This window comes from Manis pentadactyla, chromosome 5 (assembly GCF_030020395.1).
Source record: "Manis pentadactyla isolate mManPen7 chromosome 5, mManPen7.hap1, whole genome shotgun sequence".
Lineage (NCBI taxonomy): Eukaryota > Metazoa > Chordata > Mammalia > Pholidota > Manidae > Manis > Manis pentadactyla.
In genome coordinates, this window is record NC_080023.1 from 72,068,220 (window position 1) to 72,084,658 (window position 16,439).

Below are 16,439 nucleotides of genomic sequence, written 5' to 3' on the forward strand. Positions count from 1 at the left end.
GATTTACTGCTGGTGAATTCTCTCAACTGTTGCTTTCTGGAAATTCTTTAATCCCTCCTTCAGATTTGAATTATAATCTTACTGGGTAGAGTATTCTTGGTTGGAGGCCCTTCTGTTTCATTACATTAAATATATCATGCCACTCCCTCTGGCCTGTAAGGTTTCTGCTACGAAGTCTGCTGCTAGTCTGATGGAGTTTCCTTTATAAGTGATCTTTTTTCTCTCTTTGGCTGCTTTCAGTACTCTCTCCTTGTCCTTGATCTTTGCCATTTTGATTATTATATGTCTTGGTGTTGTCTTTCTAGGTTTGGTTTTGTTGGGGGATCTTTGGGCTTCCGTGACCTGAGTGTCTGTTTCCTTCCCCAGGTTGGGGAAGTTTTCAACAATTATTTCTTCAAAAAGACTTTCTATCTGTTTGTCTCTCTCTTCTTTGGGTACCTCTATTATGAGAAAATTGTTTTACTTTGATTTGTCACATAGCTCTTTTATTCTTTCATTCCTAGAGGTCTTTTTCCTCTCTGTGCCTCAGCTTCTTTGTTTTCCTGTTCTCTAATTTCTATTTCATTTACCATCTCCTCTACATCCTCTAATCTACTTCTACATCCCTCCATTGTATATTTCATTTCAGATATTGTGTTCTTCAGCTCTGAGTGGCTTTTTTCAGGATTTCTGTCTCTTTGTTGAGGTCCTCCCTAACATCTTGAATACTTTTCTGTAAATCTATGAATATGCCTTTTACTTTGCTTTTGAAATCTTTATCAAGAAGATTGATGATTTCAGTTTTACTAAGCCCTCTTCTGGTGTTTTTCTTATATTTTTATTTAGACCAAATTTCTCTGCCTCTTCATTTGTTTTAGTATTTTTATGGGAATATAGCTTTGTGTAGGAGGTACTCTCTAGTACCCAGAAGCTCAATTTCTTGTGCTAGAGCCCCAGCTGTTAGTGTGCAGTGGTTGTGGCACCTTTCTGCCTTGCTCTTAGTGATCCGATTTCAAGTGGGCTTTGTGGGCCATCAGCTCATCATGTTATCAGGGAGAATACTCTGTAGCTGCCATGGGTAGAGCCGCCCTCCCCTCTGGTCTGCTGCACTGGCAGTGACTGCAGGCCAGTGGGACCAGAGCCTGCCAGGAGGAAAGAGCTCCTGGTGCTGGGATGCATGTGCACACACAGGGAAGAGCTTAAGTGCCGTGGGGCTGGAGCTGCCATGGGCGGAGCCACCCTCCAACCAGCCAGCCTCTGACCATCATCCCTGTGATGGCAGGGACCTCTGGTCAACAGGATGGTGCCTGCCAAGAAGAAAGAGCTCCCAAGGCTGGCTCCTGAACACAGCTCCCCAGCTGACCCAAAATAGGGCTAAGCAGGCTGGAGGCTCTCCCCCTGCCTATTTGGGAGCAAAGTCTGATTTCACTGCTGGCTGGTGGGCCACACACCACCGGAAGAAGCCTCCAGGCTGTTTTGCTAGCAAGGTGGGTGGAGCTGTCTGAAGCTCCTGAGGGCTTCCAACTGTTAGACTGAGTGTGGGCTGGGGAGATACTGTCCACCTGACCTTTCTGCTAAACAGAGAGCACTGTACAGTCCTTGCCCCTTTGGCACCCCTCTTACTGCTGGGAAGTCTTTCAAACTGCCCCCTCTGCTATCTTTCTCATGGGAGGGCTGGTAGAACATGCCTGTTCTCCACAGAAGGCTGATCCTCTCAGACTCCCCAAATGTTCTGCTCTTCTCTGTTGTCCGGCCCCACCAATCCCCAGGGTGCCATGCAATGTGGGCTCACGTTCCCGGAGCAATCTCCAGGGCCAGGTGTTCAGTGGTCCTGGGCTTCTACTCCCTTCCCATTCATTCATCTTCCTCCTGCCTGTGGGCCGGGTCTGGGGAAGGACTTGGGTTCTGCCAGATTGCAGCTTTGCCACTTTACCCTTTTCTGTAGGGTCTTCTCTTCTTCTCCATTTGTAGGTAGTCAGTTATGCAGTCTTCAGTTCATTTTCAGGCCTAGTCGTATTTGCTGTATTTTCATGTTTAAGGTGATTTTGATAGGAGGTTTTTGCCTTGCCTTCCTACACTGCCATCTTTTTCCCAGAATCCAATATTAGTTCTTTCCTAATGTAAACAAGAGTGTATCTTACAATGATGGGTGCTATAGACTCAAAGAACTGTGGTACACACCTTTTCACCTAGCAATTTGATTTCTAGTAATTTGTCTCAATATCGTGTGCAAAGACATTTTCATAAGAATATTCACTGCAACGTAGTTTTTTAGTAGTAAAAAATCATAATGGGCACAAAATAAATCAGGGTATACCCAGACAATGAATATCTAAGCAGCTTTTGAAAAGAATGTGAAAGAAGGCCTCTACCAAATGTTAAGCTTCTTGAGGTATCTTGTACAATGAGGAATGTCTGATTGAAGTGTCTCCAGTGTATATACTTGCAGATAAAATATGCTTACTAGAAGATAAAAACCTCATGGATGCAGAACTTACAAATTAAATGTTAATTGTGACCCACAATTAGTTGAAGTAGATGAAAACATCTAGCGTAAAAGCAAACACTACCCTGTTATTGACATTTTGAGAGCATTAGTACTTGTCCTGTTTTAGTGATATATACTATCAACAGACAAATGTACTCTGCTTTGTTCCCCTGAATATCCAAAAGTGAAAAGATGTATTCATGCTTTTAAATTATCATTTTTCATCTCATCTCAGCACCAAACATTCTTCTTCTACCTAGTTTCTCTTTTCTAGCCATCCACCTTACCAGGGAGATGGATGGCATCTGCTGTGCACCCCTAGAATAATGAGAACATGTAGTGAATTTTATTATATTAAGGAAATACCCTTAAACTGGAGTGTCCAACCCCTAATTGTACCAAAAGACTAATGTCCATCAACAAGGACTTCTATAAATAAATTAAGATGCATCCATACAGTACAATCCTAGGCAGCTCTCAAGAAAATGAGAGCTATACTAATGCAATTGTGATCAGTCATCCATGTTGAAGAAAGGAAACACACCATCACCTTCTCCATCCCCAAGAGGACTCCTTAAATCTAAGGGTCAAAGACTTGGAATTTGTTTAAGGATAAATTTTAAACTATATTAAACAATTCTGTAACTCAGTTTAATTTATATCTACCAATAAATTTTAAGAATTGTAGATTTGGGTTTTTTTAATCAAATAATCTATTTTAAATAGGATAGTAATGATACAGGAAACAAGTGATTTGAGGACATAATTCAATTTATGACAAAACTGAAGAAACTATTACAAATGTATTTTGTTGTCATAGCTTAATTCAGAAGTCTCAAGAAAGAAAGACTGATGAAGATGAAATAACATGGGGAAGTGATGAATTGCCAACAGAAACAACAAGCCATGAAGATTCTGCTAAAGGCAAGAATTTTGTTAACAGTTTTTTTCATCAAAAACAGTGGATAGAAAAAAATAAGTGAAAATTATAGTTTTCAGAATGTATATTATTTCACTATATGTGTACATTATTTGGTTCTATACATAAGTTAAATCACATAGATAAGCATCAATATTCATTTATATAACCAGATATTTTCAGTTGTAGGCTAAAATTTTCAGTGGCTTAGAGTAAAACATACAAATAAACATGTAAATACCTTAAATGGGAAGACAAAGTCACAATTTTGCCATTCTGGAATGAGAAGTCAAGGCGTACATTTTTATGTTTAGTAAAATAGGTAGAATAGCTCAAAGATAGAAAATTATTACCCTTGAATCTCAACCTCATTTTTTTATTTTAATTGAAGTATCATTGATATACAGCCTTTTATATATATGTATACAATCTTATATTGGTTTCAAGTATACAACACAGTGGTTCAATAGTACAAATATTATTAAATCCTTATCCCCACTAGTGCAGTTACTATCTGCTAACATTGAAGATGTTACAGAATCATTGGCTATATTCTCCATGCTCTACTACTATCCCTGTGACCAACTTATATTGTGATTGAAAATTTTGGTGCCCCTTTATCCCACTCACACTCCCCATTCACCCATCCCAACCCCTCCCCCATGGTAACCACCAGTCACTTCTCAGTATCTATAAGTCTACTGCTGTTTTGTTCATTCTGTTTTGCTTTGTTTTTATACTCCACATATAAGTGAAATCATACGGTGCCTCATTTTTAAGAGCAAGATGACTGATCTGTCCTTGCTATTACTGCCTGTCATTTTATAACTGAACCAGTGGAGAAATAAAGTTCTCTCCAGTGTTTCATTTCTTTTTTCATGTAAGGAAATGTTATATCAATACAGTGAAAGGGCATGATTTTGTCATTTGAAGTCTTAGTGGGTAAAAGAAAGAAGTTGAATTAACACTTTTAATTTATGTAGACTCTTGGTGTCAGTGACAACACTTGTCAATTTCTATAGCCCATGCTCATCTCTTCAGCCTTTGCATTTCTGTTGCATTCACAATTCTGTAAAAGTTTAGTTATTTCATAGAAATGAATTTCGTATTCACATACTGCCCTTCACCTCAGCCAAATGTTAAGCTTCTTTAGGTATCTTGTACAGATTTATATCACCCACTGTGCCTAGCATTATTGTTGGCTGGATAGTAGCTGCATCATCAAAATGCTTTGATCACTGATTAATCACATAATTAAAGCTTTGCTTATGCAGACTATAGCAAGCAGTCTCTCCTACTTTTTTCCAGGCTGTCATCTTCTGCTATAAGCAGTTTCCATAGAGTAGATACTAAATTAGACACATATTTCTTCTAAGACACTGATATCACTTGTTTGATAAAACTCCTGAGGACCACAGGGTTTCTTTTGCATGGAAAAACAAACTATCAAATGCCAGAGATACTAGTGCTGAATACTGAGGGTAGATAGAGAGGGGAGAGATCAGTGTATCTCATGCAATGGCCCATTATAGGGAATTCCGGAAGCATCTCCCCTCATCTTTTCCCCATGTGATTGGAAACTAATTTAAATGCAAAGTGATAATAGGACCAGATGCATATTGTCAAGAAAATAGTGCGATTTGAGTCAAGAGAAGCAAAAAGAAATGATTTAAACTCCTTTGGAAACTGTAAGAGACAGGAGCCTTAAGAACTTTTGAACAGTGAGGTGTTTCCTTAAAAGTTGGGTACAAGGGACTTGCCATGGCCAAGATTTTCCTATGTTGATTGTAGTTATCTGCTTACCTGTTAATTCTGTTGCCTTGTTAATTCTAAAGACTCTCACTTTTGTAAAAATAGATAAAGTGAGAATAAGCTCAAATTAGTTCCCCTGGCTAAATCAGTTCTGGGGGAGTTTTTTTTTTTTAATCAACTACTGTCTTCTTGTTAGATCACTACTTTCTGACCAGTGAGGAGCTCACCACTCTCCCTGTTGTCAAAGTGCTTCCCACCGGTAAATACACTGGTACAAAGTTGAAATCAGTCATTCAAATGTTGCGGGGTTTACTAGATCAAGGAATCCCATCTAAGGAGCTGGCGGTAAGTGATTTCTGCCAATGTTTCTTTCCAAAAGATTTATGCAAGGTTAGGAGAAATTCTGAAAAGTTTGAAAATGTCTATTACTTTACAACTTTACTTCCAATTCTGAAAGCCATATCCAGCAGTAAATTAATTTTTCTAATGAAGATCCTAGTAGTATTGATTTGAAGTCATCTCTTTAGCTACTATGGAGCTTGATGATTCTCCCTGAAGTTTATCTTCTCTACCTCATATGTAAGAATAAGGAGTTTTAAAGTCAAGTATCAAGTCCAACAATCCACTAAACTTCATAATTAATACACTGTAGATGTGGTTCATCATTAGCAACAGTTTCTAATTTAATACAGGTCCAAGAACATGCCCGTAGTTCAAAGCAGCAGTGGCTCAGAACCCATGCTCCTGTGGTCTTGCTGGTGCTATCCATAGGCTAAAGAGTGTGGGACCACTGTCATTTGGGGTTTACGTTGCCCATCTTCCTCAAACCATCTGTTTATTAGCCTACTTCCTGAACTTTTCGTAGTCACTGAAGTGAAAAGGCTAACTTCTATTGAGAGCTTCTGCAATTAGATGTTTTGTCAGATGCTTTCAATTTAATGCTCAAAATATTATAAATCCCTTTATATAGATTTGGAAACAAGCTCACAATAGTTAAGTATACTCTTCCTCTCCATTTTGCACAGTTTGTCCATTAAGGTCATAATTTTAAATGTCACCATCTCAGAGACCTTCCATCACAATCCTTTATAAAGTACATCTTTATTTTTCTCTATCATAGCAGCTTATTAATTTCTTCAAAGTAAAAATCACAATATTTGTTTACTTCTTCACTGCCTCTTTCTCTCAATTGTCTATAAGCTCTAGGAGAGCGAGATCATATCTTCTTTCTCACTGCTGGATTCCCAGCACTTATTATACTATCTTGCATACAGTAGGCATTTTCAATATGTATTTGCTGTGGATGGATGAATGGATGAATTAATTAAGGAGTGAATGAAAAGTGAGAAATAGTTGATATTAGAACATAGGACTATCTAACCACAGCTCTACCACATGGAATACTCTTTGACCCTACAGAATATATTGTCAAGAAACTCTGCCCAGCTAATTATTTTAAGCCAAAATTCTTTTTTATATGTTGTATTTTTTTTCTAAAAGATATAGACATCTTTAAACTGAAATTTAAAATTAAGGTACAAAGTGCTGCCTCACAAAGTTACTTGACTACATGTTAAATATATTTGCAACAATATTTTTCAACAGTTGATGTATCAAATGAGTATTGTGATTTTAGGCTTATATCTTGGCAGGACATAACTGTTTCCTAACACTCAAAGTGTGCCATGATCAAATCACAGCCAATTTTACACCCTGCACATTTAAAAAATTTGCAGTTACTACTGAATTACTGCTTAAACTTTATTTCCACTTTTGCTTACAGAATCTTCAAGAATTAAAACCTTTGGATCAGTGTCTAATTGGACAAACTAAGGAAAACAGAAGGAAAAATCGATACAAAAATATACTTCCCTGTAAGTTTCAATTTGGCTTCAAATAAAATGTATATCTGAAATAATTTGACCTCATTTAAAACTTTTATGCTAGTTAACCCTCTCTCTCACATGAATGTGCACATAAAACACTCACACAATTTCAGATTTAAATCAGTAATGAATAAATTTAGGTGTACAGTGAAAATTCCTTTTTAAGTTATCTATGTATTCTAGAAATTGATCAGAGGAATCTTAAATATTTCCTCAGATAGTCATGCATTTTTTACTAGCATAGTATTAGAAATTAATCAGTGATGCCCAATCAATACTTTTTAAATCTTTTTAAAAATATGAATTGGCTTCAAGATGAGCAATTTCTTTGTGTCTGTGTCACAAACAACATCGATTTATTCTACTCATTTTAAGTTTATAAAAAAGTCTTTGGTACATAATAATTATGTACATGCATGTGACTAAAATGATTCTACCTGGTTGCATTAAACTTTATGTCAGATACCAGGAAGGGAGAAAAGGCTATTTTTTTCCCATTTTACCCATACCACCAATCGACATGTGATTTTTTTGTAATTATATATGAATATGTTTATATAACCAAAGTATTAACATCTAGCAACCTTTTTATAGTAATCATCAGCCACATCTTTATATATTAGAACATTGGATAACACCGTATGACACACTGACCCTTTGCCAGGAAGTCATTAATCCAAAGACAAAGAACAGGACATATCATGTAATAAATAATAATACAGTTGAATTTTTTCAATTAAGATATAAGACACATTCATTTTGGAAAATTTCCTGTAAGAAGTGAATCTTAGCAGGGGATATAACAGCACAAAAATTCTCAATCATAATGTAAGTTGGTCACAGGAATGGTAGCACAGCATGGAGAATATAGCCAATGATTCTTGAACATCTTCCTGTGTCAATAGATAGCAACTGCTGTAGTGGGGGTGAGTGCATAATATGGGTAAATGTTGACTGCTGTGTTGTGTACTTGAACCAACATAAAATGTGTATCGATTATACTTGAATTAAAAAAAAAGAAGTGACTCTTAGAATTTTTTAAATGGAATAGATAGATCATTATTTGGCATGAAGTAGGTGGAAATTGTTTCAGGCAAAAAAAAAAATGAACAGACTAGTATTTCAAAGTCAAAATGGGATAAGCTGTAAATCCAAAACTACTGAGTGTGTTTATCTCTCTGGACTGAGATAGAAGTCAAGTAATAGAAGGAAAACTGATGGGGAATTTTGAAACCCTATTACTAAGACTTAATTTGGTAATCACAGAAATTACCAGTTAAATTTATAAATATTTGCAATAAAAATGACTTCCAGTGTATTAAATACAAATTAATTATCTTGGATAAGGTGGCTTACATTTACTTTCACTGTGGCAGCTGGGTTTGAAAAATTACATTTTGGACATAGAAAATTACAATAGACAAAGACAAGAGCATATAGGCCTGGAGAATAAAGTGAGCTACCTTTTTATTTATTGTGGTAGTTTTATCTTCTGTCTGCTTATCATAAGGAATATAATTTAATTAGATGAGCAAGAATTAATTATTTCAATTGTATTTGTAGTAAGTGCTTTAATATTTTCACAGTAATAATTTTTGTTTTTTGAAGAATTTATTGGCATAGCCTTTTATTAAATTCATTATTATTATCATCATCATTGAAATATGGATGGAAAAGAAGTAGCAAAGTTGTGTTTGTTTCTCTGGTTACTTATTAAAGTGTTCTAAATGTATTTATTTATTGATATTAACTTCTTCAGCTAAATCTGTGTAAATAATAAATACTGAATATTCTGTCAGAAACTCAGAGTTGACATCTTAGATATACTTGTAACATATGAGTGGAATGAGTAAATATAAAATTATTTGACCTTACTACAATTTGAAAGTATGTTTTTATTAAATGTGTTTGTAACTTCATCTGTGGTTATGATGAATTTTTCATGATCTTTGACTCACCCTCTTTATAAGGCTCTTGTTTAAAAATGCATGATGTAGATGTCTATTTCATGGTGGGAAATTCACAGATGATGCTACAAGAGTGCCTCTTGGAGATGACAGTGGATATATCAATGCCAGTTTCATTAAGATACCAGTGGGAAAAGAAGAGTTCCTTTACATTGCCTGCCAAGGACCTCTCCCTACAACTGTTGGAGATTTTTGGCAGATGATTTGGGAACAGAAGTCCACAGTGATAGCCATGATGACCCAAGAAGTAGAAGGAGAAAAAATCAAATGCCAGCGCTATTGGCCTGACACCCTAGGCAAGACAACAATTGTCAGTAACAGACTTCGGCTGGCTCTCGTGAGCATGCAGCAGGCACAGGGCTTTGTGGTAAGGGCGATGACCCTAGAAGACATTCAGGTAAGTGAGTTAAGTCTTTCTGTTTACCAAGACTCATCTCCTAGTTGCAATGCAGGCCTGGTCTGTTCATGAATGTATCAATGTATTTCTAAATAAAAGCCAGTGACTTCTTGGTTCCCATTTCAATGGAACTAATACCGCCTATTATTTTTTCTTATCTAATAAAAGCTTAAGTGTGACCCTCTTCATGAATCCTACCAGTTCCCTCCAGTATGTACTGTATTAAAATGAAAATGAGGATAAAGGACTTCTAATGTGATCATCCACCATCCTTTGCTTAGAGATGGCACAGAATGTCTTGGAAGCTATGTGCTAGAAACTCATTTTTAAAAGGTCAAACCTCTAAGTAGACTCAATAAAACTGTTTTTAAGAAAATCTTTAAAAAAATATTCCCTCATAAAGACAACATATTTGATACTATATGGACAATTATAGCATGAACATGTGTTATTCAGGTAATTTCTACTGCAGCTACCTAACCACTGAATAAGTTTAGCTTGAATTGGGTAAGTGGACACATCTTAAGTAAAGCTACTACTGCTTACTCACCTGCACAGCACGTCAGTTTCACTCACCTGTCTTAGTCATATTAGCTAGGTATGAGCAATGTATTTCCTCTTGGAGTTTTAGCTTTCTTAAAGAAACAGAGTAATTTTATTTTCATACAAACAGGATATTGACTCAGTTCTACTGGCAGCATGTAAACATAGCCTGAAAATATCCTCATGATTTTTTATTTGTGATTTTACAAAGAATTAAAGATTATACCTCCTTATTCATTTACACTAGCCAATCCATTATTTATGCTAGCACAATTGTTCAGTATTCCTTAAATGATTTGTTTATTTAATCAACACATGTTTATAGAGCTTAGGGTCCTGTTATGGAATGTATGATCTTTGACTCACCCTCTTTATAAGGCTCTTGTTTAAAAATGCATGATGTAGATTTAACTGCTATTCAGCAGTTAATAGCAGAGACAAAAAGAAATCCCTGACCTTATGGAGCTTACTTTGTAATGAGGAAATAGTGGTGTTGATGATGCTATGGAAAAAATCGTGAAGGAACTGAGTAATCACAGGTATATGTGGAGGGGGGAGCATTTCAGTCAGAAAGAGTGAGAGCAAATGCCCTGACACTGAATTGTGCCTGCTGTTTTTAAAGAAACCACAGAGAGGTCCCTAAAGTGAAGTGACCGGGAAGAAGAGGTTAGGTCTCAGAAGTACCTACATCAGATTACATAGGTCATTGAAGCCATTGCAGTGACTCTGGATTTTACTTGGGGTGTATTGGAAAGCGGGTCATAAAAAAGAAGGTTGTTATTCATATCAAAATGTAATTTGCTTTTAGGATGTCCAAAAAGTAGTTTTAACCAATATTTACAATGTGGATCTAGCAACCTCCTTGATAAAGGCTTTCTGTGTGTTGTTTAATGGGGTCTTTTTTTCTGTTCTACTTTTCTTTGATCAGATCCAATAGACAAGTCAAAATTTGAAAGGACAGAATAATATTAAGAACTAATTCTGTGTGAACAGTATAGTATGCCTTTACTTATTCTATTGTACAATTTCAGACAGGAGAGGTACGACATATTTCTCATCTGAATTTCACTGCCTGGCCAGACCATGATACACCTTCTCAGCCAGACGACTTGCTCACCTTTATCTCTTACATGAGACACATTCATAGATCGGGCCCCATCACCACACACTGCAGCGCTGGCATTGGACGTTCAGGGACCCTGATATGCATAGACGTGGTTCTAGGGTTAATTGGTCAAGATCTTGAAGTGAGTACAAGATAACAGGCTGAACAAGTATTTAACTGGAAATAATGATGAAATCTAATCTTGGGAGTTTTTATTTATTGGTTTGTATGAAGGCCTTACTTTTCCTTCTACAGAGAATTATATTTTAGTAAACATTCAAAACTGCATAGACTGTAATCAAGAAGAAATAGTATTTTAAATTTATATTGGTTTTACTGGGGTTTTTTTAACCATGTGCTCAAAAGCCTCTTATGCAATATTGCATTTTATACTCTTTACCATCTATAGACTTGTATGAGATAATGTCAGTGTTATTATCACACTTTTAGGGATGGAAACATTAAAGCACAAAAGAAAGTTTATTTTTTAAAATAGAAAGCTTGTTTTCTTTTTGGTTATTGTAACCTATAGGTGGGAAATGTCTATTTTGTTAAACAAACTGATGCTAATAGTCTATCTCTAAACAAGTACTCCCAATTAAAAATATTATTACTAGATAAATAAAGCTAATAAGAGTATAATTTTACTTAAAAGCTAAGTTAGTAAGACTTATTTAAAATGTTGGAATATCGTAGCATATATGTATAATTAAAATCATCATATCTTAAAGACTTTTAGTTAAGAATAGTTCTGTCTTGCTCTTTACACTCTATATTATCTACCATAATAATTTAAGTAGGACAAAACAAAATAGTCTATTTCTCACTTGTTTCAAGCTCTTAAATATCAGTGAAAATAAAAAGATCAGGAATTTCATTCTGAAAAGCAAAATATAAGAATAGTTTGCCTTGTTTTTAAAATAATAATACAATTTAGTCAAATTTCAAAGGGAAGAGAATCTCTGTTGGGGATTTTCAAATAGAATAACCTTCCGTAATTCTTAGAAAGATCTGAAATAAAATTATCAAATGATGATAAAGTCAGTTCACCAAATTTGTCAAGAACAGTTTACCAAAACTGCTAGAAGGGGAAAGAGAATGGGGTACAGAAATCTGAATAAGCCCCTCCTCTGTGAATCTTCGGGGTTCAAATTCAGTTACCCTTTTTATCTAACATATACACTCTATTTCCTTTGGCAGTTTGACATCTCTGATTTAGTGCGCTGCATGAGACTACAAAGACATGGAATGGTTCAGACAGAGGTGAGTCTTGGTTGCTGTTTTCTAATGAGAATTTTTATGAAGATACCAATAATTTAAGCATGCCAGTTAAACCAGTTTTTTGAGTGTTCTCTTCTTTCAGCGTTCCCACATTATTGTACAAAACCAAAGATTTAAGCTAGTAACAGACTTATTTTTTTAATGCATGAGGACTAATTCAGAAAAAAAGGAAATATTTCTAGGCTTTTTTAAATGTTGCCTTTTTAATTTAAAAAATAAGGAAATTAAGTATACTGAATAGATTGCAGAGAATGGGGTGTTATATTGGGGGCAAAAAATTGGGGTGATACAAAATAGCATGTAATTAGTGGTATTCCTTCTCCTAAAAAAGAGATAGAAGGGAATATTCTTGCTACAGAATTTATATTGGAATTTCCTAAGAAATGAATACAGCAGCATTGACTAGAAAGCAGGAAGGTAGCCTAGAAGGCGTTGATTAGCTTGAAGATACTCTAGGTGTAGACTGAATGAGTGGGCCCATTTATCCTCTGTTGTGATCATTTTCATTTCTCATACCTAAAATCAAATCATGGGTTATGTCACATAGATTATGACCTATAGACCTATGTCCTTCACAGGGATGGCATCATTTAGAGTGTCTCTCTGTTCTGAGTAGTTCCACTATCCTTTTTATTTATATTGCGGGGAGGGATGTGGAAGCTATTTTCATGTATCTATAAATTGACATTTCTCTACCTCTTGAAGAATAAAGAAGCTTACTATACTTAAAATCAGAACTTGCCTGCTTTCCTTTCATATACCATTTTATTCAAATTAAATCTCCTAAATATTAAATATTTACAGTCACATTTTTAAGTAAAGAAAACATTGATCAGAATAAGCTATTCTTTAGACCCAGGAAATTCATTTGTTCAACTCATTGAGTACCTTCTAAGTGCCAGGCACTCTTCTAGGTGCTTGGAGCACATCGTGAATAAAAGGAAGATCCTGCCAGAATGACAGAGATCTTCTAGTGCAGTAGTGCTGAGGAAGGCAGACAATAAATGCACGAAGAAAAATATACAGGATCTTTGAAAGTGATCATTGATTTAGAGGGAAAAAGTAGGGTAAAGAAGATGGGTCGTGTGGCAGGTTGGGGGTGCTATTGTAAAGAAGGTGGCACTGCTGAGAAAGTAACACTTTAGCAAATATTGGAAGGAGGGTCATGTAGATATCTGAGAGTAAGCACCACCTGCAGGCAAGTCCAGGGTGGAAGGGGGCCTTGATGTTTAAGAACGGTCACAGCCCATATGGCTGAAGTGGAGGGAGGAGGGGAGGTGACAGGGCCTGGGCTCTCCTCTGAGTGATGTGGAGCCATCACAGGATTGTCAGGATGGAGTGACATGATATGATTCATATTTTAAAGGCCTGCTCTGGTTTCTGTGTTAAAACAAGACCCAATTTGGGGAGGAAGGTCCAGCATTAGAAGCAGGGAGGTCAGATAGGTGACAAGCAGTGGTGGCCCAGACTGGAGTGGTGGGTGTGGATATAGGGAGAAGAGGATATTATGCAAAGTGGGTTTGCTAATGGATTGTGTGTGTCATGAAAGTTAAGGATAAACATGGAGAATGCAGGAAGTTAAAATTCAGATGAGAAAAAAATAATAAAAGGGTTACTTCTTTTCCTACTCTTTAGAGGTTTTAGCATTTTAGTCAACATTCTTATATTCCTTAGTCTGCACGTGTGATAGGTGTGCAAACACTCACACAGCTGTTTGAAATGAGATTCATCTATCGTTACTAATTTATTACTTTCCATTTAGTATATCATTTATTTTTAGGCTTATTAATTCCTTGCCACATAACAAGAAAATTCAGATCCCTGTACCATCAACTTCATAGAGAGTAATTTTGCCAAAAAAGTTAATTTGTGGAAAACCTTGATTTCCATATTCTTTTGTCCCAAAATATTGGAAGAAAATTATTTTGTATTTCTTCCTGATATTTCAGAACAGCAAGATTAAGTTCAATAAATCCAGAAGAAGTTTTGTATGAAGTTTATTTTTCCATTATAAAAGCAAATCATAAATTATTACCAAAGCACAAAAACAGATCCACCAATCAGAGACAACATCAGTTAGCACTCTGAGATATTTCTACCAGCCACCCCCAATTTTGTCAATCTTTTTTCTGTATTTTATAATTTTTATGACATTGCACAATTGTATATTCCACTTTTTATGTTCAACATTACAAAAAATGTTTTCCATATTTTCAAAATTACTCAAACTTCACTTTCAGTAGTGGTGGGGCTATATATACATAAAAGATTAACATTGTGTATCTGAAGTCTTTTCCTGCTCTCTCTCTCTCTCCTCTTTTTTTGGCCATAGGATCAATACATTTTCTGCTATCAAGTCATCCTTTATGTCCTGACACGTCTTCAAGCTGAAGAGGAGCAAAAAGAGCAAACCCAACTTCTGAAATGACATGAGAAGAAGAAATGCCTTTCCATTTCCCTCCTAACATCCAACAGATGCTCCTGCTCTATTTAAAGTAAAGATGACAGGGCGCCAAGTCCACACAATGTTATTATGCTTATTCTCCTCTACCTTAGAGGAGGGGCATTCTTCATAACAGTAAATAATGTTGAAATGTTGTATTTTTACAGCTACTTTAACCTGTGATCATTATTTTAAAATTTTTAATACTAAATGAATAATGCAGATCTTAGGGATGTTTAAAGCAGCATTTGATTATAGTTGACATTGTTACAAAGACGCACTGAGTCTATTTTTAATCTACCAATCATGTTTATAGTAAAGTTCTTTCCCAGTATTTTAGTAGAGTCATTTTATAGGGGATACTTGAAACCAGTACGTAAGCTTTAAATGACAGTAATATTGGCATAGAAAAAAGTAGCAAATGTTTACTGTATCAATTTCTACTATTTACTATACAGAATTTCCTGTAATGTATTTATATGCTTTTTCATGAAAATGGAGTTACCAGATATGTTTGTAACTACATCTGTTTATGTATTATCTCACATTGTAAATAAAAAAATACACTTTAAAATATGAACAAGCCAAAGTGTCTGCAAATTAAACATTTTCAGAGTTTTATTTTTTTTAACAACACCCAGGCCTCTGCAAAGGCAGGAACTTCCCAGCTTCCTGTGTCCCCACTTGGTCCCAGTCACGCCAGCCACACAGACTGGGAATGTTGTCAGCAACCCTGAGAAATTTTCATCAAGGTCAGACATGAGGGTCAGGTATTGGCTAACAGTAGCTAAGAAATTCACTCTCCATTCCTTCTGCCTCCCTGTGAGTGGTACCAGCTTATTGTGCCTACCTGATACATAAATCAGAATATTTACAAGTCCTCAGTGTATGTAGTAAAACCCAGAATATCTCAGCTGATGAGCAGTAATCACAGAAAACAGTATCATACTACTTGGAATGTTTATATCTGGTTCTGCCTGAAGTGAAAGAGATCAGCCTCAGAAAACCTGCTTCCGATTCTCCACACTGAGCGCGTCCCACTGCGTCTGGTTCTGACAGCACCCCTCCTCCACTCAGCTGTGAGTGATGCCGTTGCAGGGCCTGGGAGACTGCTTAGTTCGCCCTCATAGGATTGACTGATTCTGAGCTATTTAACTTGAATTCCTGATCTTGCCCAGTTTCAATGATTTGCTGGGACCTATTTCCGAGTATGAGGCCATGTGAGGGCAAAAGACTCTAATGCACAAAGCCCCCCAGTGATGTTTGACTCGCCACCTGGTCAGAAGTAGCTCCAAATCTGTCAAGCGAAGCATCACCACCAGCATTCACTTTAATCAGAACAGTTTTTATAGATTGGGTTGTAACTGGAGATTTCATTTGACAAAAGGTTTCTGTTGCTTTAAAAGACATTGGAAACCCCTGATCCGAGTGATTTGGAATCCTGAGGCCTTGTTTTCCTGTCATAAGCCCAGGAAACTAGGCCAGTAGGGCTCTAGGAGCCAGTACAGCTGGAGGTGATTAACTACCATCTGAAGTCAACAGAAATGGGAAAGGGAGAAAGCAAAGAAGGATCCTTTTTCTGGGAAGAATGAAACTAGGAAATGGAAACTATGATGGGAAGAAAATGCCAGTTTCAATTTACAACCCCTGAATGGAAACTCCAATGTGTTACCTCCCTC

The 16,439-nt window shown here is 36.3% G+C and overlaps 1 protein-coding gene across 11 annotated transcripts in view; it reads left to right on the forward strand.

Moving 5' to 3' along the window:
• PTPN13 (protein tyrosine phosphatase non-receptor type 13) overlaps positions 1–15,343 on the forward strand; it is a 235,222-nt gene extending 219,879 nt beyond the window's left edge. For all 11 annotated transcript variants that reach the window (XM_036895853.2, XM_036895852.2, XM_036895854.2 and 8 more), the window contains 7 exons: positions 3,288–3,391; positions 5,335–5,483; positions 6,922–7,012; positions 9,051–9,388; positions 10,963–11,178; positions 12,237–12,299; positions 14,650–15,343. In XM_036895853.2, coding sequence (XP_036751748.2) covers positions 3,288–3,391; positions 5,335–5,483; positions 6,922–7,012; positions 9,051–9,388; positions 10,963–11,178; positions 12,237–12,299; positions 14,650–14,745 — 1,057 coding nt within the window. In that variant the 3' untranslated portion in view covers positions 14,746–15,343. The remainder of the gene's footprint in view (positions 1–3,287; positions 3,392–5,334; positions 5,484–6,921; positions 7,013–9,050; positions 9,389–10,962; positions 11,179–12,236; positions 12,300–14,649) is intronic.
• Positions 15,344–16,439: the final 1,096 nt, after the last annotated feature.